Source organism: Mus pahari, chromosome 5, assembly GCF_900095145.1.
Source record: "Mus pahari chromosome 5, PAHARI_EIJ_v1.1, whole genome shotgun sequence".
In the NCBI taxonomy this organism is placed as follows: domain Eukaryota; kingdom Metazoa; phylum Chordata; class Mammalia; order Rodentia; family Muridae; genus Mus; species Mus pahari.
Genome location: NC_034594.1, coordinates 152,221,985 through 152,249,436, shown reverse-complemented (window position 1 = coordinate 152,249,436; position 27,452 = coordinate 152,221,985). Strand labels below are relative to the sequence as shown.

Sequence of the window (27,452 nt, the reverse complement as noted above, 5' to 3'; positions counted from 1 at the left end):
CTGAAGACAGCTACAGTGTACTTACATATAATAAATAAATAAATCTTTAAAAAAAAAAAAAAAAAAAAAGATTCTAACCCTTTAAAAAAAAAAAAAAAAAAAAAAAGAGATGGATAGAGGCAGGCTTCAGCTATTCCTGTGTGGGGGCAGGCATCAACACAATGTGATCATCGCCCTGGTTGGTTCAAGGAAGACATGAACAGAGCATACGGGACTTCTACTGGTTTAACTTTTGATGGTCCCAGGCAATTAACCAATCTCAGAAGAGATCACAACAGTCTCTGTCCAATTTTTTGCCACTGCCCTATAAAAAACCCTGAACAAAGGAAATTCAACCACATTTTCTATCCTTAGAAACTTTTCTCAACTCTTGAAAATTGATCTCACTTCCCTTTCCTTTCCTGTTTTTCTGGAAAATGCTTACTAAAGACTGTCTCCACACTGTCTATACCCAAGAAGGGCATAATCTCCTTTTAACCTCCATTAGTGTGAAACAACAAACTTTGGAGCCACTGCCCAAGGTTGGTCTTGATGACCCTAAGTGTCTGATATCCTAAGTCTTTGCATCATGTTAAGTGGGCCAGGAAAGGGCCTGTCATTCTCCAAAATCTTCTATCACTAACAACAGAAAAATAAAACAAAAAACTCTTAAAAAAACTACTATTGTATTTGATTTAAGCATCACACACACACACACACACAAAACCCATGTGACTTGGTGATGCACATGTTTAATCCCAGGATTCAAGAGGCAGAGGCAAGTAGAGCTCTGAAATCTCTGTAGTTCCATGCTGACCCCTGTCAACCATTGATGCCAAATGTGAATTTTCAACCTGAGGCTATAATAAGAAGCCAGAGCATCTCATTAAAGACAAAGGTGGTATTTTAAAAACAGACAAATGACAACAACCCACCAAAAACTGGAAAGGATAAAGAGATTCCCAGAATGTCAGTAAAGAACAAATTAGAAATTGACTTTTGTTCCATCTGGCAAGGACAAAATATTGAAGTAGCGGTGGGCATATGAATACAACAATGACCAATACATAAGACACTCCTAAGGGTGCAGTGGTGTCACTCAGATCTTGGCAGCAGCCAATAGCTGTCTGATTAGACTTAAAGCCTGCTCAACAGGAGGTAAATCATGCCTGTCTCATCTGTAACATAAACAGACAGAAAACCAAGACTATAGGAAAAAAACCTCAAAAACATTCTCTACCAACAGCACCTAATCAATATTTACAAAACAAATAATCTAGAATAGCAGGAATACACATTCATCACAAGTGCCCAGGGAACATAGGTTAAGACAATTGTATCTTGGGCAGAAAACGAACCTCATTTCTAATAGAACAAAAACCATAAGGGGGTATTACAAAACTGATTAAGAGAAATATAGAAGTTAATTCTTCAAACACTCAAAAAGCACTTCTCAATTCATGTCAAAGTAAAAAATTCTAAAAATTTGAGCAGAAATGGAAATAAAAACAACATACTGAAATTTTGCATGGCACAATAAAATCAGTACTGAAAGAGAAATTTATAGCCCTTAACTCATGATGTGATGCTTGCTGTCTGTATGTGTCTATATGCATTCCTCTTTGTTAAACCTATCTACCTCCCACTCACATACACAATTTCCCAGACAAATTCTATCACTAAAGTAGGTCTGTTAGTCATCTCTGTTCTCTCTAGGTGACTGTGCCTTCTATATATTCTTTATGTATCGCCTTCATCTACTTTCTCCAAAGCCCCTCCCTTCTGTAAGGCAATGGGGACTTACATATTTACTTTCCAGATCAAATTATGAAACCAGAACTAATTTTCATTTGCCATTTCTCAGTGTCATATAACCCATAACATCAACAAGACTCATAGACAGTAATACATGAATACAACCATTTGAAAATATACTAAATTAATGATGACCCTCAGAAAGTTACCTGCTACTTGTTTCCTTAGTTTTTCAATCTCTTCTTTCAGATTTTTAATTTCTAAATCTTTGCTTGCCGTTAGTGGACCATCAACAGTTGAATATTGCAGAGCTTGAACAGTCTGTGTTGACTCTGAAAATAAAACAAGAATTAAAGAATGAAAATCAGAGACTTGATTTAACTTTAATAAGTGGTATCTGTCTAAAAAATTATCCATTTTTGTTTAGATTTTCCAATTTTGTGGAGTACAGGCTTTTGAAGTAAGATGTAATGCTTCTTTGAATTTCCTCATTTTCTGTTGTTATGTCTCCCTTTTTATTTCTGATTTTTGTTTATCTGGATACTATCTCTCTGTCTTTTAGGTAATTTGGCTAAGGGTTTGTCTATCTTGTGGATTTTCTCAAAGAACTAGCTCTTGGTTTTGTTGATTCTTTGTGTTGTTTTCTTTATTTCTAATTGTTTGATTTCAGCCCTGACTTTATTTCCTGCTGTCTACTCTTCTTCTTTTTCTGGAGTTTTCTGATATACTTTTAAATTGCTGGTATGTGAACTCTAGTTTCTTTATGGAGGCACTCATTGCTATGAACTTTCCTCTTAGCACTGCCTTCATTGTGTCCCCAAAGTTTTCATTTGTAATGAAATGGAACAGGAATGGCTATTGCCTTCTTTTGTAAAAATAAAAATATACTAAATATTTTTTTAAATATAAAACTAAAAACTTAAAACTTGTTTGTACAATCATTATGGTACTGTAAAAGCAAAGACCAAGTAAAATGAACCAGAGTGGAGAAAGGTATTCTGAGATGAAAGGCTATCTCAGTGGTCTAACCAAGAGCCTTGTCCAAACTAACATTTTTAACATCTGTTTGTTTCTTTGGGGGATGTTATAGATGTGGGTGCTCAGACCATACACTCATGTGGAGGATGTGTGGGTGTTATACATATGGGTGCACAGGCCATGCACTCATTTAGAGACAGAAGACAGATCTGCAACAGTCAGGTTTCTCCTTCTATCACATGAATTCTAAGGATTACACTTGAGTTGTCAGGCCTTGCAGCAGGTGCCCTTTCCCATTAGGCCATCTCACTAGCCCCTAAAATTGAGGACTACTATGCTGGAAAAAGATAAAAAACCAAAAACAGAATCCAAACCTTCTGGACAACGTGGGATAGGGATTAGTACACTGCTCAGAGAAGACACTCTTATCCTACTACTGTTATCTGTTGTAACTGCATCAACTAGGAACAGTCTCCTCACCAAGATACTTACGTGAGTTGGAAATAGTAAGAAGAGGATGAAGAATGGAACAAGTTCCCCATAGTTACAAGTAAAGGAGAAATAGACCATACCAAGCTCTACTTAGTCCCCCCTTCACTTCTGACATGAGAGGTGGACTGACTTTAATATTGCAATCCAGCCTTGTTCAGGCTCAATTGATAATTGCATAAAAAATAGAAAAATGTTTTCTGGGTCAAAAATAATATTAACTCAACCATCTCTTATTGTCACTCATATTGGTCATATAGTACAAGTTACAAGGCATTGGAAAGCAGGAGAGCATGATCAATTTAAAAAACAAACAAACAAACAGAGGCAGCAGCAAACTCCTCACAGTTTATGCAGACAAAAAGATCAACAGACACTCTAAATGAGGAACACAATACACACAAAAGAGAGAAACACAGGAAACAAAGACATCCTTACATAAAGGCAGCTAAAGCCTCAGAAGGAAAGCAGACATAGAGGGAGCCATAGAAATGCCACTGGTCAGAGTGAGAAAGGAGATGGTAAGAACGGTCCAGTGTTGACTGAGGGGTCCTGTGACATTGAGTAGACTAGGGAAAGATCAAAATCACCGTAAACAAAAGTGAAAAGTAAGAATCCTAAAGTGTCCTTTAAAATCATCCCAGAGCATGAAGCAAACAACGTGCAAGCCCTGATCATATATGATATTAAAAGCCCTGATCATATACGATATTAAAAGCCCTGATCATATATGATATTAAAAGCCCTGATCATATATGATATTAAAAGCCCTGATCATATGCGATATTAAAAGCCCTGATCATATATGATATTAAAAGCTATGATCATATACGATATTAAAAGCCCTGATCATATATGATATTAAAAGTCATAAGTGTTAGGTAAGGATGAGAAGGGCCCTTTTTCCCTGACAGTTCCATTCTCCTGTCCCCAGAGGTATTCCATTCCATACATTTACATGAACATATGCATACCTATAGAAATCACATCACTGTGTTTACCACTGTGTGATTTTACATAAATGCCATCATACTGTGTTCTGCATGTATTTCTACAAGTTTACTTTTTACCATTTACAAGAAGATCCATTCTGAAAATAAAACAATCCTTTGTAATGCAGCTCAGTATACTGTTAAGTTCAATTTAAACAAAGAAAACATTAAAATATTTACCTTGAAGTTTTCTAGTAAGTTCAAGCTTTTCCTGCTCAAGCCGCTTAATTCTTCTTTCGTAAGCTTCAGTTGCTAAGTTATTATCTAGAGTCCTCTGGACATTGACATCAAGATCCAGTGAGGTGGGACCTGCTGTGACTCTTAAACAGCTCCGATCAGAAAGAACACTGAATGAAAAAAAAAAGGAGGTTCGTATTGCAATAAAGTTTGAAGAATTTTAAACTTCTTCATACAAGACACAGATTTGAATATCTACAGTAAAACATCTAGAATCCCACAGAATGACTAAAAAAGTTTTCTGCAAAACTACTATAATTTGTAGAAATCTTTTTAAATAAAACTTGTATCACCAAATTATCTTTAAGTTTAAAATTCCATAAATTATAAAATGAGGGTTTTAAACTAAAGGGTTATTAGTTTAAAACAATCTGACAAGTTTACTGAAACAGTAGTCAAAACCATTAGCATGTGTCCATGAATAGAATTTGAAATTCAAAACTTTAAGATGAGGTGCTTTTCTGACTGCATAATAAAAAGAGTTCAGATGATGGACATTCATCAATGAGTCACCACTAGACAAAGAACATAGGCAACCAATAATAGCTGAGAACCAGGGAATTAGTCTTTCTGAGAGATGGGCTACCTAATTGTTGATCTAATACCAGGTAGTCAGCCTGAATCACATGCACACAAGCAACATTGAATAGACTCAGAAAGGGGTGTGTGTGTGTGTGTGTGTGTGTGTGTGTGTGTGTGTGTGTGTGTGTGTAAAACAATAATAATCAAGGAAAAAGAGGCCATTAATTTGAGAGGGAGTGGGGAGTTGGAAATGATCAGAGTTGGAGGAAGTGTTCATGAGAGGGATTGGAAAAAGGAAAGGAAAAGAAAGGGAAGGGAAGGGGGTGTTGCTGATAGCCCTGGGCTAATTATATTTGATGTTAATTCCGTTCTCCTGTGAGGGGCTGCAAACAAGGAATGAGTCAGCACTCAGGTGATTTCCTGTAAACCTTCTTCCCACCTTAATGTATAAAATAAAGGCTAGAGGCCCTTATTGGGTGTAGAAAGAGGAAAACTTAGAGCTGAAGGCTTTGGGAGAGAAAGGGAGAGAAGACTATGGAGGACAGAAGAGGAGGTGGAAGGAAAACGGAGCAGAAGCACATGGCCTGGAGAAACTGCAAGTTCTAAGGGGTCTCATAGATGTTGAAGATGGTAGTGTAGCGGTAGATCTGCCCAATCTAGGCGCACAGCATGTATTCATACTAATTGAGTTGTATTTTCATTGCCAGGGCATATCTGGGTTGGAGATTTACCACAACAAAGTGGAGGTAAGCAAAGCAAAGCGAAGCAAAGCAAAAGGCATAATAATATAATTGTATTTAAATTAAAAATTATAAATAAAATTCTTGCCAATAGTTTAAATTTTAGCAACAGTGACAGAAATAAAAGCACATAACATATTCTGCACATTAGAAAGCATTGGCCTCTAAAGAGAAACTATGAAACAGGAGAGAGAGAAAAGAAGTCCTAAGAGGGAGAAAATAGAAATTTAGATGGAGTAATCAAAACAGCTGTGCTTGCACAAGTAACTGAGGTAACAGTCAAGGCAGTGTCGGGATGAAGACAGAACAGAAGCCTGAGCATCCCAAGACAGCTTCAACGAGGCCTGTGTAAATGCAACAGGGGAAACAGCTGGGAAAGCAGCAGGGCATAGAAAGATGACCAAGCCAGTTATACAGGGCCTTAGAAGAACCTTGGTTTGTAGTTAATTTACAAAGAAGCAGGAACTGGGGAGGGATCTGGCCATCAACAGGACAAGCAGGTTGGCAATTCTGACAGATGTAGCTGCACTCAGCAACACAGGAGTCAACGGTGATGCTGGTTAATCAGTTTGCATGAGGTGATGGGAGCACAAACCTGAATTGAGTGGATTCAAGAAAGAATAATATTTTAAAAATAGACAGTTAAGAGAGGTAATTCTGGTATATGGCAAGGAAATAATTGGTATCAGGTATGAGAGCCAGAAAGATTTTCTATTTTAAGATGGAAGAAGTAACTATGTGTCTGGTAAGAGGGTTGGCAGGACGTAAGGATGTGGATAGCACATTAAGGAGAAAGCTTATGACATAAAAGGAAACAATAGATTTAGCCATGCAGGAGGGGGTGGAAGGAACCAACCCTAGCCAGGCATCGCCATGGCCCATCCTTGAAAAGAGCTTGTGTGAATCTAAGGGAAGACGTTAAACAGTGGCAGGAATGAGCGGCTGCGTCTACAGCTGGGGTCAATCTTCAGGCATGAAGAAGCAAAACCATCAACTGAGGATGAGGGTGACTACAGGTTGCAAGGCAAAAATGAAGTGTGAAATAGTTACCTTGGTACATACAGGGCAGAACAAACCAGGGTGATTCAGTATGTATGTCAAACAGTATACAGTACTTAAACCTCTGAATCTCACTGAATTTAAAGTTACCCTGGTTGTTAAGACCCTGTTTGTCCCAGCACATCTAACTGCTTAGATTTTTAAAAAAGAATATTCACTTTACAAGGAAAGTCCATCAGCTCTAAGATGCCAGAGAGACTGGCATGGCATACAGGAAGTGATTGTAGTGATTCTTATGTGACTAGGAAGGGAGGAACCAGAGGACAGAAACTGAGTGAAGAGTACAAAGTGATGTGAACAATGGTAGGTGACAGAACGGAAGATTCATGATGTGCCTTGGTCTGGCTCACGCCCTATTCTCAACAGATTCAACCCTTGAACCACATGTGCTTGTCTTTTTTCTCCAGTTAGTTCTCAAGTAGTTTGTTCTATTGATAATACCAAAATAGGTTTATCATTTATTTACCACATTTAAATTCAGCCCTATGCCAGAACTACAACCACATAGACCATTTTCAAGCTCAATTTACTTTTAAATAAATTACCCGAAGGCCTAGTCACTCATCAATGGGAGGAGAGGCCCGTGGTCCTGTGAAGGCTCTATGCCCCAGTATAGGGGAATGCCAGTGGGTGGGTTGGGGAGCGGGGGGGNGGGGGAGGGATAGGGGATTTTTGGAGGGGAAACTAGGAAAGGGGATAACATTTGAAATATAAATAAAGAAAATATCTAATAAAAAGTAAGATAAATTACCCATATTATACTTATTTTTGAAACTTACCAGCTACTAGTATATGTAAAACCAACAAATGGTAGATGATGGCCAGAAAATGCAGTATGTGTTGGTGGGGGCATTGTTTCCTAGAAAAAAATTAAAAGAATACCAATCTAGTAAGAAACCTATAGTTAAGACCCATAGGTTGAACTATTAATTTTAACTGTCAATGGGGATAAACAACTATTCAATTTAGACACAGTGGTAAGTTTGATAAATATGTACAATGATACAAAATGCAGACTCTAAGCACTGCCACTACAAAACTCTAATAAACAATATAAAAGTTAAGAATGAAATTATGGACATTATTTGTGTATTTTGTATCTGAAAATTTGTCTAGCTTTTTCTTTTTTTTTTTTTTGAGAGACAAGACCTTACTATGTAGGCCAGATCTTCCTGTGTCTGCCTCTTCAGTGCTGAAATTATACCCATGTTTCATCACACACAGTTTAGAAGCTAAATTTATTTGGGAAATCGTTGTAGAACTTCTGTGTTCCCTGATGATGTGCAGAGCAGAGGATGGGACTAAGCACGGGGTGCTCCTCTCGTCTCACACTGAAAGCAAATGCCCTTGGCACTCTATAAGCACTTCTGTGCTTTTACGATAATATCTCTGTATAAATTAGCTCGCAGAAGTGCTGTCTGATAACTGCATAGTTTTTTAAATTTCATGCAGGATCTTGCTGTATGTAGCCCACGCTTGCCATAATTCATAATCCTTTCCCATTACACTTCCAAGGGATAGGAGTATAGGTGTGAAACCACTGGCTGCCACCCAGTGTCACAAAGTAAAAGCAAACTCTGTTTAGGAGTCAGGAGTTAAGTTATAATGCTGTTAATCATGAGTTTAGTGTTGAGGAATCAAAGGTACATATTATTATATAAAGGATCTGTAAATAGAAGTACATATGAAAGAGTTTTATATTCAGTTGTTGAGAATGTAACCAAAGCTAACTTTCTGTTTCTTTAATTTCTGAGATTATAATTACATCTCTCCCTTTTCTTTCCTTTGCTCCCTGCAATCCTTCCCCTGTACCCCTCCCTCCTCACTCCCCTTCAAATTCGTTAACCTTTATTTCCACACAGCAATGGTCAATGACAACTAACCTGGTGTTCATCATAACTTTATAAAATACAGCTACATAAGTTTATAAAAATATTATAAAATAATTAAAATCAAAGCCGGGCCTGGTGGCGCAGGCCTTTAATCCCAGCACTCGGGAGGCAGAGGCAGGCGGATTTCTGAGTTCGAGGCCAGCCTGGTCTACCAAGTGAGTTCCAGAACAGCCAGAGCTATACAGAGAAACCCTGTCTCAAAAAAACCAAAATAATAATAATGATAATAATAATTAAAATCAACTGTATATTCACTGTATTTCCACATTCATTCCTACCAAGTTGCTATTTTAGTGGCAACAGTGTGTTGGGTTAGAGCTTTCCCAATCAAGTTTGCCCCATCTAGCAGCAAGGTGTCAGGGTTTTGCTCCATGTCATGAGTACCAAAAAGCATGTGATGGAGTGAAAGGTAGAGGGTGAGGTGTGTATGGTTTCAAAAACAGTTCAGTAGTTTTTCATGAATAAATGCTTCTTTATTTCCTTTTGGTTGTAACAAGCTCTAAGTGTTTTTGCTTGTTTCCAGTTTTATGGCTGGTTGTAGGGAAAGATTTGTCATCTCCTCCACTTTGAAATCATGAAATATACTTTTTTTACTTATTGTTTATTTTATGTATATGAGTACACTGTAGCTGTCTTCAGACACACCAGAAGAGAGTATCAGAATTCATTGCAGATGGTTGTAAGCTGCCATGTGGTTGCTGGGAACTGAACTCAGGACCTCTGAAAGAGCAGCCAGTGCTCTTAAGCACTGAGCCATCTCTCCAGACCCAAAATATATTTTTTAAAGCATCCAATCTTGTCTTCTTAGGAAACCCACTGACACAATTATCTAAGGGACAGATCTCAAATTTTGCTTTTGGTCATGGGTGACTATATTGAATTTACTTAAGTCTCTTAATTTTTTGATACATGACAAAATAAAGCACTGGAAGTCATAAATACTATGTGACCGATAAAGGAAAAACAGTCCTGGCATCAGACTAATAAAAAAAAATGTTACTTTATAACCATAATTAAAAGAACCAGCAGGACAGGACAACTTCATAATGTCATACTCACAGAATTTTTTAAACAGTCATCATCCACATCAAAATTTGATGTATCTGTTGGGCTACTAACTTCTGGGATGTAAGGTGCTTCACAATTTCGAATATTATCCCAATCAATTCCACTGAAAAATGGATGTTTCTTAAAGTCTTCTATTCCATTTTGGCCAAGTCGGTGTTCTCTGCTACAAATGAGTCTTCGAATAAGATCTTTAGCATTTTCTGACACATCTGTCACTTGGGCTGGAAACTGAAACCTCTCCTACACAGACAAAGATATAAGGTGTGCAAATACAAATCAGCAGTTATCCTACAGAATGTGGTAGATTTATTTAAATGCATTTCCCTTAGAAAAGTGTCTGGTAAGTGCTTGATGACACAGCAGTGATACTGTAGGGAGACAGGGATGATGGATGTAAATTCTTTTCCTAAGGGAACTTTTAATTTTCTAAGTTACTTCATGACAGAGGAACTACAAAGAGAGAAGTTCAGATGCTATATAGCAGTGGTTCACAATCTGTGAGTTGCAACCCCTTTAGGTGTCACATATCAGATACCCTGCATATCAGATATTTACATTACAATTCATAACAGTAGTAAAATTATAGTTACGAAGTACCTACAAAATAATTTTATGGCTGAGAGTCACCACAACATGAGGAACTGTATTAAAGGGTTGCAGTGTTAGAAAGGTTGAGAAACACTGCTCTAAAAGTTAAATTGCTATTAAAAGCAGGTGGATCTGATTACAAATAGCAGAATTTAACTCAGTATTTCCTAAGAAGTAGCTTACTGATAATATTCAGATACAATATAAAATTACTGATAATATTCAGATACAATATAAAATAACAGATAATCATTAAACAATTGAAAAATTAACATGTACCTGGCACTATTCAAAGTGATTTACTTATTTGACCCATTTGATCCTCTTAATAATCACACTGGGTGGGAACTGCTCGTATAACAGTCTTGTAGAAGAGGAAACTGAGAGAGTTATTTCCTCAATGCCATACACTAATGTCAGGAAAGGAACTTGTACTGAACTCTTTCTCCAGACGCGTGCTGTTCAGCAGTGTACACTCAAGTAACTTCCTTCTGAATGATGCACAGGTCATTTGCACACTGCAAACTTCTCCCTAGCTTTCAGTTATTCATAACTACTTACTGCATGATAGTTACAGCTCAGAAGACGACACAAAGTCTCTAAAATTGATTTATATGTAGAAAAAAACTAATCCTGTTTGCATCACCAGACCCAATTAAAAATTATAGGTTATCCTATTCTTCTGGTGACATTCAGATTCATAATGAGAACTTTTGTAACTGTTCACATTTTTTGAAACTGGACAGTTATTCTTCTTTTGTACTGTTTGTTTCACTTTATTCCACATTACTAGAGTTTTATGATCTTGTTCCAGCTGTGTATATGGATTGCAGCCAGTGTTTTGTAATCATTAGCACTGGAACAGATATAATTCATATATATATTGTTCTAGATATGCTGACCAGGCTGACATCTAAGCCTGACCTTGCTCCATTAAAAGTTCTAACCATAATTTTAACACTCAAGATGTACACCTGTTAACTTTGTGACAGGAAGTTACAACTTGTAGTTCTGTCGATACAATCTGAGGAGGGCCAATGAAGCTGCATTTATTAGAGTACAGATGGTTCATTTTGTACTTGCTAGATTGGCAGAAGAATCACAGCAAAACAAAACAAAACAATGATTGTGGTGTATGACTATAGGTGTGTGTGTGTGGGGGGGAAGGGTTGCATGTACACAAGTGCCATGCTGCCCGTGTGAAGATCAGAGGAAAACTCTGTGGAGTCAGTTCCCTTCTTCCATCTTTTTGTGTAGTTCAGGGATTGAACTAAAGTCAGAAGCTGTGTACAGCAAGCACCGTAGCTACAGAGTCGCCTTCTGACGCCAACAAATCTCACTTTTATCTCTCTTCACACACTTCACTCATTATTAGTGATGCTGAGAATCTGTGTACGCATCCTTGTCATGACTGTACATACTATATAGTTAAAACTGACTGAACAAAACTAACCACTTTTGAACTCAATTACTCAACTATATAGATCATAGACCAAGTTTCTATTCAGGAACACTTCTAAACAAAATATAGTAAAAAGTTAAAACTAATTATTTCATAGATTATGATTAAGAATTATTATCCCCTACTAATAAAAAATAAGAGTTTTCATTGTTTTGAAAAAAAGTATTGTCTCTTTACTATCACATTCCTTTAATTTACTATATGTATTTACTATAAAAATTATTAAAAAATAAATATACTAACTTTGTGATTCATAATTTTTCCATATGTCTCCACCAAAGATTCTGCATAGAATGGTGTTTCTCCATAAAGCATCTCATACATACAGACCCCCAGAGACCACCAGTCACATTCTGGTCCATATCTGCCTTTTCCGTCTTCCATAGCCTGAAGGATTTCCGGAGAAATATAATCTGGAGTTCCAACTGCCACCGAGGACTGGACCTAATAAAGTTCAAATTTTTATTAATATATTAAAAATAAATTTAAATTAGAAATAGATACTTAAGATATACAGTATGTACGTAGGAGTATAACAAGACATTTTTATCATCTGTATTTAGTCTCCTGACTTACAGAGTAATTTTATATGGCCTTTATATTAATAGTCTTCATTACTCACAATGTTATAGAACCTTTACTCTAGTTTGAATGCATATAGGGAAACAATATTATCTGAGTCATTAACAATAAAATGAATGTTTCACTTACAATATTATTATTGTTTAATTCTGTTTTGGTTTGGTAATCAGAGACAAGTTCTTGCTTATAGGTGAAGCTAGCCTCTAACTCACAATCCTCCTCATTTATAGCTAAGGCTAGCCTCAGACTCACAATCCTCCTCACTTATAACTGAGGCTAGCCTCAGACTCACAATCCTCCTCACTTTGCTTCCCAAGTGCTGGGATTATAGCACTACTACATCAGCTTTCTTATTTTTTAAATTATTTAACTATATAAATAATCAATCAAAACATGTATGTACGTACATATGTATGTATGTATGTATTATAGTAGAAGTAAAAATTTACAGTTAGATATGTAACACTGATAATACTTTTACATCTCTAAGTATGGGTCTAAGAAAACTGAAAATTGATTAGTTACTGTACATTAAGTTCTAAGTTACAGCAGGCATGATGGTACACACCTTAAACACTAGCACTGAGATGGACTGCTATGCTTTTGTGGCCAGCACAGTCTACAAGGCAAATTCCAGGTCAGCCAAGCATATTATACAAGGAAGACCTTTTCTCAGAAAACAAACAAACAAAACCAAACAGAAAAAGTAGACTTTAAACCAAAATTCTTAATTTTAAAAAGTTGAAAATAGAATTAAACAAGTTAGACAGATAAAAATGAAAATTAAAAATTAATAAATTCTCAACTTATTTTTAGCACCTGGAAGAACTACCTACACTATTTTCCACAGTAACTACCCCATTTTAATATGCCTACTAACAGTGTCCAGAGGCTCTAAATCATCTGTGGACAACACTTGCTGTTCCTGGGTGGCAGAAGATGCACTCGCAGTGGGGTCACAGGTTCTAGACTTGCATTTCTCTAAAGAGAGGTTTTTACTGAGTATCTTTCATCTTCTTATTCCCATTTGTAAGCCTGTAGGACATTCCTCTTACTCTTCACTGGGACTGTTTTTCTGTTGCTGAGCTTGGAAGAAAGCTTCAGGAAAGACCTATATCTCACCCTGTGCCTCCCAAGGTAACTGGGTAGGTTAGAGTGTTGCAGGTCAGGATGCAGCTGCACTCTGTAGCTATTCATCACATACTCTTAGCATGTAATCAGAGAAGTGATTGGTAGACACTGTTGTCTTCTCATTCTGCCGCTGTGTCACCTCATACATACACACACGTTTTTGAGGACGATACAATTTACCATTACAGGGTAGAGGGGTTGTGATTCTGTGTTATCCTCAAGACATTTGCCAAATCTAATCATAAATACTGTCCCATACTTTTTTTTTGGTTTTGACATAGTTCTTTGACATAATTTCTATATGTGGCAAAAAGTAAAATACGTTGATTATGTTGATTGGGAATGTACTGAGAAAAATTATTAACTTACAGTTAAGTAAAGTTAAATATTTTTTTAAATAACAAAAGAGGGGCATTAAAATATTTAAAATGAAATATGTTACCTTCCAAGGATAAAGAGAGTGAGAAAGCTAAACCTGAACTGCACAGTAGGAGGCAGGAGAGAAAAAGGGCAAAAAATAAGCAAAACCTATATGAACAACACACAGCGCTGACTGAGTCACAAGACCCAAAAGTGGATTAAATCACCTGTTAAAGCACAGAGATTTAACACTAGGAAAGAAATAAAACAAAATGAATAAATGAGAAAAAAATCAGTTAAATAATTTATTTAAGCAAGATAAAGACATAATGGAAGCACACATTTGAAAGTGATGGGATAAAAAGATGAATTACACATAAATTAAGCAAAAGAAAGTTAAAGAAGTAATAGAAATATTAGCCTAACTATTAAGATTATTTTAATTCATCAGTGTAATTGAAAAGAAACCATATGGGGAAAGGTAGTATTTCACCAAATAGTAAGTTACAAAGGAGATGTGTAAAGTACTGATAATATAAAGGAAAAATTAACAAATCTACCTAAAAATCTAAAATTTAAAAATTTAAAATTTAAAAATCTAAGGATTTTTAAATAATGTACAGCAAGGAAAACCCTTAATAATATAAAATACAAATGCAAACTCAGTTTTATATATGTATTTGTAAAGAACCCTGGTATTAAAAATTAGAGAAAATGTAATCTCTTTAAACAAATATGGAATACATAAAAGTTGTCTGTTATAAAATTACAAAGTAAATTTCAACAAGTCCAAAAGATGTAACAAAGCTCTAAAATAAGTTCAGAACTATTTTCTGATCATGTAAAACCAGAAGTATACCATCAAATTAATAAGATACTATGAACAGTAAAAGGTACACCTCAGCTGGGCCTGGTGGTACAGGTTAGGTAATTCTAGCTTCTCAGGAGGCTGAGAATGAAGTATCATAAGTTCAAAGCCACCATAGGTAGTTTAGTACAATCTTCTACTATAATACGGGAAGCAGAGACAGAAGAATTCCCAGAAGCTATGGACCAGCCAGCTTGATGTACACAGTGGTGGACAAGAAAGTCTATAAGGTGGAATGTGAAGACCTAGTTGTCCTTTGACCTCCACAGGCACCTACATTCACACTCCAAAATGCAAGCACATACACATGTGCACCCATATACACATACCATAAATGAAAAAAATAAAAAGCAATAAAATTTGAGAATATACGCTTTAAAATGGAACACGAATTTAAGAATTTAATCAGCAAACACTAAGCAAATAGGAACACAAAACTAATGTCACCTAGAATCTTCTTGGAAAAAAAAAAGTTCATGCTGGGTAGTAGTGGCGCATGCCTTTAATCCCAGCACTTGGGAGGCAGAGGCAGGTGGATTTCTGAGTTCAAGGCCAGCCTGGTCTACAGAGTGAGTTCCAGGACTGTCAGGGCTACACAGAGAAACCCTGTCTCAAAAAAAAAACCAAAACAAAGCTGAATATTGTCCCTCAGAACAAGTATATAATTAGAAAAACATTACAAATGAAGGTGGAGTTATGTTTTCTTTTTCTATATGAAACTTACCTTATTTATCACTCTAAAAACTTAGGAACATTTCAAGTAAAATAGTAGGCATCAGCCAAAAAAGAAGATACAAGCCTCTTAAAAGTGCCATACTCAAGGTAAGTATTTATTGCCAGCAGATTAAATAACTCAGTGAACAAGCCTTATTATGTGCAGGAATAGCCAAGGCTTTATAGAAGGAGGTGGAACACATACAGGTGGATGGCTGGGCAGTCAGTGCAAGCAGGGGTCTCCAGAACATAGAAGACATGGAAAAGGAAGTATCTATGAGTAAAATAATTCATAATTTATGTTTATTTACCGTTCCATCTTCCATCAGCTTCAGACAAGAACCAAAATCTGCTAAACGAATATGTCCATTCATATCCATCAATATATTGTCAGGTTTGATGTCTCTGAAAAAAATAAATACATTTAAGTTTTAGTTGAAAAATAATTAGATAATTTTACATGAAAAACTTCAGCTACCTTTTAAAAAATATTCTAAGGGAGGCAACTGAATATTTGACTTCAAGGCCAGCCTGGTCTACAGAGTGAGTTCCAGGACAGCTAGGATCTACACAGAGAAACCTGTTTCAAACCCCTCGCTTCCTGCAAAAAAAGACTTTAAGAGGTGGGAGAGATGGCTAGGTGGCTGTTCTTCCAGAGATCCCAAGCCTAAATAGGCTAAAGTGTGTGTGAATTTGAGTACTGTGGTTGTTTTATCATTCCTCTGTGACAGAGGGCAAGCTACAGGTTTTCCTGGTTACTGGCTGAAGGATATGCTGATTTGGGGAAAAAGTTTTGTCTTTGTGTTTTTGAAAAAGGTGATTAAGGTATTTATACCTTCCAGAGTTATATGGATCAGATTTGATAGAGGGAGACCCCCTGAGAAACAGATTCCAAAGAATCAAACAAAAAGGTTATCTTGATGATACTAAAATTTTGTTTTGAGATTTATATATTACAGAATATACAGCCTTGGTGAATTTGCATTTTATCGTCAGACATGCTGAACTGACCTGCCTGCACTACTATGTCTTGGTTTTTCATCCATATTCAGTCAGGACACAGACATCAGAGACTAATACAATCATTGGTGTGGCCTTCTTAAGGCCAAACAACTCCCCCATTTCCCCACCTTTCCCCCTCCCTTCAAAAATATCTCAACATCCATATTCAGCTTGAAGAAGTTATGAAGAGTTGTTGTCCCAGTTCCCTAAGCTTTGGGGCTGGGAGTGATTATTCTAGGTTGTCTTTGATACTAAAAATTTTGATGTACAGGGCTTGAAGCCACTCCTTCTATTGCTGTTATTGTAAACAGATCTGAGTTGTTTAAGCCTGTGAGTTAAGGGAAAATAGGAAATTCATGGCTCTGAGTTTATTGTTGGGGTGTTTTCAGTTATTTTAATTACAAATGGCTGAGAGTAGTTAACAGAGAACAGTATAGATTACTTCACATAGTTGGTTTTAAAAACATCAGAAGTCCACAGAATGTGACGTTCAATGTTATTTATTCACTTGTTGGGACCAGTCTGCTCCTGACAGCTTCCCTGTCTCGCATTCAAAGAACAAACTGAGCATCTTTGAGTTACTCCAGTTGTGGCGAAACAGCCACTAGGCAAGAGTTGCCTCATTTCATCTACAGACATANTACTGTCCAAAGGAAGGACACAGTGACAGGTTAGGAAGCTTGGTTCTGCTGAGACAGAGTAGGCTAGTCCTTACATGCCTGTTTCTCTAAGTCTGTCAGATGACCCTGGCCAGTAGGCTGAAGACCGATGCTTCAACGTGTTGAAGTCCAGGTGATCAGCAGTCTCTACGGATTGGCTACGTTTTGGAAGCAGTGTTAGGCTTTCTATATATTTTCAGTTACTTATCAGTCGTTCTTGGATTTCTGATGGGGTTGAAAAACTACATAGTCTCCTAGCTAACCCAGGCATTTTACTTTGAGAGGAACAGTTTTGAAAGGATGGTTTTCAGATGGCATTCAATCTAAAGCCAAGACACGGCCAGATGTAAAATTATAAGTCTTTTAAGTAAGGATAGATGAAAAGTTCTAACTAATTAACAAAGATGATGGAATGGGTGTTAGGTCTCATGTACTTTATAAATTACAAAATAATAATAGTTATGTTCAATTATATCTGAGATAGTCTTTTAATTAGACAGAAAGGGGGGGGAATGTTGTGGATAACCCTAAGGCTTATTATATTTGATGTTAATTCCGTTCTGTGAGTGGCCAGCACTCAGGTGATTTCCTGTAAATCTGCTTTCCACCTTAATTTGTAAAATAAAGTAGAGTTGATGATTGGGCAGATAAAAGGGAAGATGGAGAGGAAGGTGAGGAGAAAGAGGGAAGAAGGAGAAAAGGAAAGAGGGAGAGGACACACAGGAGGAAGACGAAGAAAAGCAGAGCAGAAGCACGTGGCCTGGAGAAACCCACAAGTTCTAAGGGGTCTCATAGAGTGGAAGATGGTAGTGTAGTGGTAGAACTGCCCAATCTAGGCGCACAGCATATAATCATCACAAAAACTGAGTTGTGTTTTCATTGCTGGACATATTTGGGAGGAGATTTACCACAACAAATGGAGTACTACTCAGTTATTAAAAACAATGAATTTATGAAATTCTTAGGCAAATGGATGGTTCTGGAGGATATCATCCTTAGTGAGGTAACCCAATCACACACAAAAAACCACATATATGTACATATATGTAAATAAATCTTTTAAAAAATATTCTAAGAAAAATATGTTTTACAGGTTCCATCCTAAAGCTTTCTAAAGCACTTATTGTTTCAGTAATTCCATGATATAATAAGTACTCTGGTAATTTTCATTCTGAAAATACTTTTGAGAATGAAAGCACTCTCTATTGAGAGGATGGTCATACAGGCATGTCACTGCACACTGTCATTATATACTGCAATGTCCTGCACTTTTATCACATGTGCCTCAATTTAAAAATGCAGAGGAAAGTAAGAGCCCCTACAGATATGAAAATGGAGCCTGTGGAGAGGACTGCATTATAAATTTCATTTCTTTAAACATTCTTAGCTTACCCACATAACTTCTGTTTCTACTATAATGTATTACAGTCATTTTGATCTTTTCTAATAAAATGTATATTTTATCCACTTCTCAAATTACAATGTACCTAATGAAATCAGAAATCTCTATGGTGTGTTTGTAGTTCCATTTCTAATACTGTTCCCTTGCATCATTGTTATTTTTGCTATTGTTGTTTGGTTGGTTTACACTCTGAGGCAGACCTTCACTCTGAAGCCTATGATAACCTCAGACTATGTAACATACACTGGTTGGAACTCCTGGCAATTCTCTTGCTGCACACTCCAGTGTGCTGAAATTATAGGTGTGAACTACCATATCCAGCTACTCCGTTTTTTATAAGATTACCATATAGTACCTAAGTGCTTGATATCCATCCTACTACCCAGGTGGGTGCAATCATTACCCTGTATATAGAGAAACAAGCTAAACCACACTGAGTTTATGCTAAAGGCCATTGTCAGGATTTAAAGCTAGGCAGTCTACCTCCAGATTCCATATTCTATACTATTTATTAACATTCAAACTAGGGATATGTTTTTAATGATAATGTACCAGTGATTAAACTAGTGGCTTTTAATAAAGTTTTTTGTTTTTATTGATTTTTAATATACTAATATTTGCCTATTAATCTTTTGTTCATGTAACTTCTTCATTTTACCTTTTTCTTCTCTATAATTAAAGCTAATTTTGCTTTCTTTCCCAGCTTCCTGAGCTAGAGACTTAATTCATTTTTCACCTCATCCTTTTCAATTATTTTCATTTAAGGTTGGAGATTTTCTGATATAAAACACTTTTATTTTCTCTTCACTATAAATATTTTTTAATTTCCATTGCGATCTCTGTAAGGCACAGCTTACAAATACAGTTTCAAGCTAACTGTCTGTTATCTCAGCACTATGGAGAATCAGAAGTTTAAGGTCGACCTGGGCTACAGGAGAAAAAGAATAATCACTAAGCAAGGCTTCCCTGGTGTCTCATAAAGGAAATTGTCTCAATTCATAAATCACTATCCACCTTTAGGGTCTCCATCAAAATTGTTATTTTAAAACAAGTGTTACTGGTTAGTTGGTTAACATTTATCTCTCTTCTACCCAGAAAGCACGATGGAGATGGAGGCCCTTAGTGCATCTACTTTCCTTCCCATTGGGTCTGTAGCACCCAGTACAGTGTGCTATGTACAACAGTTGCTATGCTAATAATTTCATAAATTCATAAAATCAACTATGTCATCATGTGGACATCTCTGCATTTGAGATGCTTCTTACAATGATTATAAACAGCACTTTCCTTCCAGGAGCTAAAATCAAAGCCTGGAACTGTATGGGACAGAATCACTTCTTCTGAACGAAACAATTTTAATACGACTTAGTGACTTTATGTAACTGTATCATTCTATCTGCCAAAATCTTTTTATATCCCTATGCTGGGAAAGTCTGTTACTTCCACTTTTCCTACTAATGACAACACTGTAAAAGACACTCCTATACAACAACCTTCATAAAGAAAAGATTGTAATCAATGTTTTCATAATGTAAATGAGTCACATTCCAGATTATTTCCTTCTGATTAATTCATAAGTGATTTGGATAAAAATAGATGTATAGGCATACATCAAGCTTTTGAGGAAAATAAATAAATGAACATATCATTGCTAGGAAAAAATATAGTTATAAAGTCTCAACTTAGTCAACAGTGGAAAAGTGCATAGTTTCTCATTCTTTAATAATTGCAGGGAGTATCAATCACTTTAACCTTTGTCAATCTCATAAGTAAAACAAAGTACTTATTCCTTTAATTACTTGTGACATTAAATATTTTATTCATACTTGTACATTACTGATGTTGCATCTTTTCTTAATTTATTTTTATCTATTAATTAACCTATCACTTATATATTAAAGTTTTTAACTGTCCTATGGTTTGAAAACACAGATACATTCATTTTGATTGCAACTTCATAACAAATTATTTCTCTATTTGCCAGTGGCTAGTGGAGCACCCAGCTCCCCAAGGACGGCAGCAGAAAAGGGGTATGGAGTCAGTGATTGCTTGGCCAAAAGCTGCTTACTTTTGGCAATTTAACTTTCTGTTTAACTCTTTGCTATTCTGTGGCCAGGACCCTCTGGCTTCAGGCAATTTAACTCCTGCTAACAATAGCAAGGGATTAAGGAGAAAGGCACAGTTATCTGGGCTCCTTTCTCTCTGGCTCAAGGGCCCTTTAGCTGGCCAGGCTAGAGGGTTTAATTAATTAATTAATATCTCTCTCTCTCTCTCTCTCTCTCTCTCTCTCTCTCTCTCTCTGCTTTTCATTGTAGTTACTGTTGATAATCTTGTATTTCTATTTACAGTCATGTATTTGCAGCTAAGATAAATCACTGGATATAAGGCAAATTGATAGTGGGTAAATTACATTAAAAACTATAAATGAACAGCTAAATTTTTAAACTTGAGGAAAATAACATACACCATCTGTCTAGAAGAGCATTCAATCAGATAAGTATGCATAGACATTGAAATACCCTAAAGTACATATGGATTTATCAACTGTAACTGTCAACCCCTAGGGTGGCTGGCTGGCTGGCTCTCTCTCTCTCTCTCCCTCTCTCTCTCTCTCTCAATTTCTCTGCCCAACCATCTGCCGCATCAATTTCATTAGTGCACATGCATACTTATATTCATACACATATATCATCTACATTCATATGTATGCACATACATATAGACAGAATATACATATATACATTTGGTAGATGGAGTGGGAGACCCAGAACCCACACTATTTCTTCTCCCTGGCAATTTATACCTTCTTAGAGAAAAGTTCTTTATAAAATTATCTCATAGATAAAATGTTACACAAAAGGGGAGTTACACAAGGATGCTAGTTAGTTCAAAACAGTGTTTCATTCTGTAAGCTAATTCTAAGTTCAAAGCAACAGTTTCACATAGCCTTGCTTTATCATAGTGCACACCTGTGGCTTCATCCTTGGACCTGACCTAGAATGAATGTTTTTCCTTGATCACAAATCTGTCCCAAGCCTATGTCTCTTCTTAGAGTAATTGTGAAAGCTCATTGTATTCCTGATTATGCAGGCTTTAGTTACTATTCTATGAGGAGGGGGGCACATCCTGTTCTTGATTCTAACTTTCTTATATCTTTCTGGCAAAACAATCAAAACCATCTCCTTAAACTTTCTTCCTAATATTATTTGAATTCTATAAAGTCATTAATCCATCTAAATAGCATTAATTCATAAAAGCCCATCTTCATGTTAATCTGCAGGAAATTTGCCCAATTGGGTGGGCTGATGCCCAGGAATCATTAGCTATGTAATAGTGGCAGGAAAGGCACATCAACAGTGAGAAGCCATCCTGGGACAAAATCTCTGGGGCTGTGCCTCTCCAAAGTGCACCCATCACAGTCATGTAAACAGTGGGCCATCTCCAGGAAACTCACTTGCTTGCCTTTATGGCTTCTGCCATCTGTTTCCCAGTAAATAAATCATCTCTATTTTCCTCTATTCTTTGTTAGTTATTCTTTTTTTTTTTTTAACCCCAGAAACAATTTCTAGAGTAAAGAGCAGATGAGCCTGACCATTTTGATATAAATCTCTGAACTAAGCAGCTTTACATAAAACCCTGGCTTCCTCCAGAAAAGGATGTGATATAACTGATGACAAGATGCAGCTCTGCAGTCTGGGACATCAGGTCTACCTCATTAATTGTGAGTGTTAATTTTTCTTTCAAAAAGAGCTACAAATCCCAGTTTTTCCTACTTAGTGTAACTTCTAACCTTAGAGTATTAGGCCAATTACTTACAAAGTTTTTTTAAATCAGTAATTCCATATTAAGCATAATAATAATAATAATAATAATAATAATAATAATAATAATAATAATAATGGGTTTAAAAAGTAGAGCATCATGTTAAGGCTACTCCAGACCAATAGGCTAGACTTGACTATCCCAGAACAGCATTACTTAAATAAAACAGAGCAAAGTTAGTATTTATAAAGGTACACATTTTTTTTTAGGCCTTTTTTGTTTTGAGTCTGCCTGGATTTCATCATTATCTTTCAAGCCTCAGGCTTTCCTCTTGTACTTTATATCATACTGGTGCTAGAGCCCCGATCTTCTGCCTTAATTATTTGCTATATCCAGTGGACATTTGACCCTTGCTCCTTTCCCATTTCACTATTTTGCGTGTTCCTTTATTGAAAACACATTTTAGGATAAAATTACAATTTTATTTCTCTATCATCAGTCTGTCTGTCTGTCTATCTGTTCATCCATCTATCTATCTATCTATCATCTATCTACCTATCTACCTATCTATCTATCTATCTATCTATCTATCTATCATCATCATCATATCATTTGTCTATCAATCAGGTATATAACGTCTATCTCAACTTCACCTCAAGCCATCTAAGACTTTCACACTAAAGTATTTTGTACCTCAGCTATTTATTTAAAACAAAATGTTTACTTCTTTTCTTTCTGTTCAAGACATTTTTTATTAATTTTCTTTATATACACTTCAAGTGTTTTCCCCTTTCCCCTTGGGAAACCCCATATCCCATCCCTCCTACTCCTGCCTCTATGAGAGTACTCCCCAAAACACAAACTCCCATCCTAAGGCCCTGGCATTCCCCTATACTGTGGCTTCAAACACCTCAGGCCCAAGAGCTCTCCTCCCACTGATGTCCAACAAGGCCATCCTCTGCCACATATGTGACCAGTACCATGGGCTTCCCCATGTGTATTCTTTGGTTGGTGGACCAGTCTCCAGATCATCTTGGGGGTGGGGGGTCTGGCCTGTTGACACTGTTGCTCCCTCCATGGGGCTGCAAACCGCCTCATCTCCTTCATCCCTTCTTCAACTCCTCCATAGAGAACCCCAGAGCTCAGTCCAATGGTTGGCTGCGAGCATCCACCTCTGTACTTGTCAGGCTCTGGTAGAGCCACTCAGGAGACAGCCATTTCAGGCTTCCACCAGCAAGCACTTCATGGCATCCACAATAACGTCCAGGTTTGGAGACTGAATATGGGATGGATCCCCAGGTGGGGCAGTCTCTGGATGGCCTTTCCTTCAGTCTCTGCTCCACACTTTGTCCACATATTTCCTCATATTTGTTCATCCTTCTAAAAAGCACCAAAGCATCCACATTTTTGTCTTCCTTCTTCTTAGGCTTCATATGGTCTGTGAATTCAATCTTGGGTATTCTAAACATTTGGGCTAATATCACTTATCAGTGAGTACATACTGTGAGTGTTCCTTTGTGACCGAGTCACCTCACTTAAGATGAAATTCTCAAGATCCATCCATTTATCTGTGAATTTCATGAAGTCATTTTTTAACAGCTGAGTAGCATTCCATTCAGTAAATGTACCACATTTTCTGTATCCTCTGCTGAGGAACATCTGGGTTCTTTCCAACTTCTGGCTATTATAAATATGGCTGCTATGAACATACTGGAACATGTGTCCTTATTACATGTTGGAGCATCTTCTGGGTATATGACCAGGAGTTATATAGTTGGGTCCTCAGGTAATACTATGTCCAGTTTTCTGAGCAACCACCAAACAGATTTCCAGAGTGGTTGTACCAGCTTAAAATCCCACTAGCAATGGAAGAGTGTTCCTTCCTCTTTCTCCACATCCTCTCCAGCATCTGCTGTCACTTGAGTTTTTGATCTTAGCCATTCTGACTGGTGTGAGGTGGAATCTCAGGGTTATTTTGATTTGCATTTCCCGGATGACTAAGTTGAACATTTCTTTAGGTGTTTCTCAGTCATTTGAGTTTCCTCAGTTGAAAATTCTTTGTTGAGATCTATACTGTCGCGTCTGCTCTCTTGACCAGCAAGCAAGACGCAACCACCAGTCCTTCTAACAGCAGTTTATTCAGCAAGCTTCTTTCTTCATCTCCCCCCAAGCCCTGGGCTACAAGCCCTTTTATATTCTCCTATCCACTTCAATCGCAGCAGGCCATGTCACCTCACCAGGCGTGTGGCCTCAGCCAACCAGAAGAGCAGGAACATATCACTGCCAAATATGGACTTGTTTACTACAAGCTCCATAGACAACAGGCATCATCTTTAAGGTGCGGCTTCGGGTAACCCAGGTGAGGGGCCATAGCCTCCTACAGTTCTCTCTTTTTTCTTTTATTGCTGCAAGCAAGCTACATGGACAAAGGTAGAGGTCTAATTCCCAATATGCAAACATAGGGACCTTACACAAAGCCTTCCTCCAGGCTCACCACCCAGGGAGGCCTTGGCCAGCTCCCGTGTCATTTTTCTGGGGGAAGGCCACTTGGACACTTAACCCTCAAGCAATTAGACATGCCTTCCAGAGGACGCCAAACAGGTCACTAGCTGTCCCCTGTGCAGTGCTTAGCCTAGCACCCCATGGCAAGATGAAAAAATGGCAAGGCTATTTCTTTATGGCAGCAAGCCAAATCTGAGGTGATTGTCCCGCCTCCATGGCGGCAAAGGCCTGCACCACCATGGCAGAAGTGTGGTCCTGCGCACGCTGCAACCGACACATACACCATGCATATTGCACACATACTATAATGAGTATACATCCCAGGGCTCCCATTCCCACCCACTCAAGCTGGAAGCGAGGGACAGGTCCACTCGAGATGAATTCACAGTCACGATAGCCAATCGAAGTTCCTGCATGGTTTTTTCAAATTCAGCAGACCAATTCCCCAACAGCTGAGAGGCAAACCAAGCTGCAGACTGATTATAAAGCTGAACACAATCACTACTCTGATTAAGCTGATTAACTACAAGAAAGCATAACACACCCTTAATCTTAATACTAAAATTGCCCTCAATAGGTGCTATCTCCTTATCTAATGGTAAATAGGGGGTATTAAGGACTTATTGGTAGCAAAGAAGCACGGATAAACTTGAGCATCATGGCGAACTGGCATCGGTTTCGGGAACACTGAGAGGATTCCCCATCTCATTTCCACTGTCTGCACTCGTGGGCTTATCCACCACACCCATAGGAGCAGGAGCAGGATTCTCATGATGACAGCATCTCACCAGCTGCTCCGGCACCCAGAGGGGCTCTGTCTGATCCTGTGGAAACACACAAACAGACGCTCTCGCCCACACCAATACTGGATCTGGTCCTTTCCATGCACCTGTGAGTACATCCTTCCATCTGGCATACCCCTGTAGGCCAGGCCTTTTCTGAGCATGTCTGTCTGCCGCAGTACGACCATCCTTTGTTTCATTCAAAAAATTTAAAGTATAAAGTACCAAGGAAAGTCTCATCTTAGGGGCCAGGCTATGGGCAATTCCCCCTTTTTGTTTTTGAAAAAATCCTTAAGTATTCTATGAGTCCTCTCAATAATTCCTTGCCCCTGCGGATTACAGGGCAAGGCATGCTTCACTTGCACTTCCATCCGTTGACAGAAGGACATAAAGGTTTTTTCTGTATAAGCTGGTCCATTATCCGTCTTAAGCTGCTGGGGTTTACCCCAGGCAGCCCAAGCATCAAGACAATGTTGGATAAAGTGCATTGCCTTTTCCCCCAATAGAGGGGTCACATGCACAATGCCTGAACAAGTGTCCACTGACACATGGACATATTTAAGTTTCCCAAATTCAGATATATGAGTAACATCCATCTGCCAAATTTGAAGAGGCAGCAGACCTCTAGGATTAACCCCAAAGGAAGGTGGATGGTTAAATATCAAAGTAAGTTGTTGTAGCTCAGAAGCTAATTTAAATATGGGACTATGAAATCGTATTTGTCCCACTATCTCTAAACCCTTAACTAAGTTAACCACATATTGCGAATCTGAAATCAAATTAAATGAAAAAGAACAATTTCTGAACACCTCTAATACAATTTGCAATTCAACCATCTGAGGCGTTCCAGGTTGAAATTGTTTCAAAATGGGTTGCTGATTCTCAATAAGGTAAGCTCCACATCCAGTTTTGGATCCATCTGTAAACACATTTACTGCTCCTGTAATGGGCTTTTCTTGTATTATTTTGGGAAACACTACTGCATGTGCCTTAAAAAAGGTGACTAATGGATGTTTAGGATAATGGTTATCTACAACACCTTTAAAGCTACAAATTAAAACAGCCCATTCATCCAAGGTGGCAACCAAGACCTATTGCTGATAACCATCGTAGGGAATAATTAAAAATTCAGGTTGGCATCCAAAATATTGTAGATGTTGCTGAATTCCAATCAAAGCCAAATTTGCAATTGCAGTAGGATAATGTTCCACAGTTTTGCCCATGGATATCTTAGGATGGATTCAAAGCAACGGTCCCTCTTGCCAAAGCAATCCTGTAGGTTGCATTTCTGTCTGTAAAATTAATAAACTAATAGGTTCTCCTTCCTTGCACCTAAGCAGTTGTATACTACTTAATTCTTGTTCCACTAAAGATAAAGCCTGTCTAGCTTCAGGGGTCAAACTTCGCACTGAATTCAGATTTGAATCTCCTTCCAGATCTTTAAACAGCGGTTTTAACACAACATTTGGTACTTTTAAATAGTGTCTAATCCAATTGATACCTCCAAGCAATTTTTGAAAATCATTAAGAGTATGTAAAGAGTCTAATCTTAATTGAACCTTTTGAGGTTGCACTCCAGTAGGAGAAATCTTAGTACCTAAATAGGAAACCACTTGATCTTGCTGAACCTTCTCAGGGACTATATACAATTTCCACTTTTGCAATGCATCAACCAAGGCTTAATAGGCAGAATGAAGATATTCTTCTATTTTGGCAGCCAATAAAATATCATCCATATAATATGCACAGCATAATTTGGGAAACCTTTGTCTAATTGGTTCTATAGCTTGACTTACATACAACTGGCACATGGTGGGGCTATTGGCCATGCCTTGGGGTAGCACAACCCACTCATACCTCTTATCTGGTTTCTCATGATTACATGATGTAAGAGTAAAAGCAAAATGGTCACTATCCTGAGCACAAA

General features: G+C 37.5%; 1 protein-coding gene across 14 annotated transcripts in view; it reads right to left on the bottom strand.

Annotated features, from left to right (window-relative positions):
• Cdc42bpa (CDC42 binding protein kinase alpha) overlaps window positions 1–27,452 on the bottom strand; it is a 201,522-nt gene that overhangs the window by 88,087 nt on the left and 85,983 nt on the right. For all 14 annotated transcript variants that reach the window (XM_029538840.1, XM_029538845.1, XM_029538841.1 and 11 more), the window contains exons 7-12: window positions 15,728–15,821; window positions 12,005–12,205; window positions 9,703–9,951; window positions 7,531–7,610; window positions 4,374–4,540; window positions 1,944–2,066 (exon numbers count right to left, since the gene is read on the bottom strand). In XM_029538840.1, coding sequence (XP_029394700.1) covers window positions 1,944–2,066; window positions 4,374–4,540; window positions 7,531–7,610; window positions 9,703–9,951; window positions 12,005–12,205; window positions 15,728–15,821 — 914 coding nt within the window. The remainder of the gene's footprint in view (window positions 1–1,943; window positions 2,067–4,373; window positions 4,541–7,530; window positions 7,611–9,702; window positions 9,952–12,004; window positions 12,206–15,727; window positions 15,822–27,452) is intronic.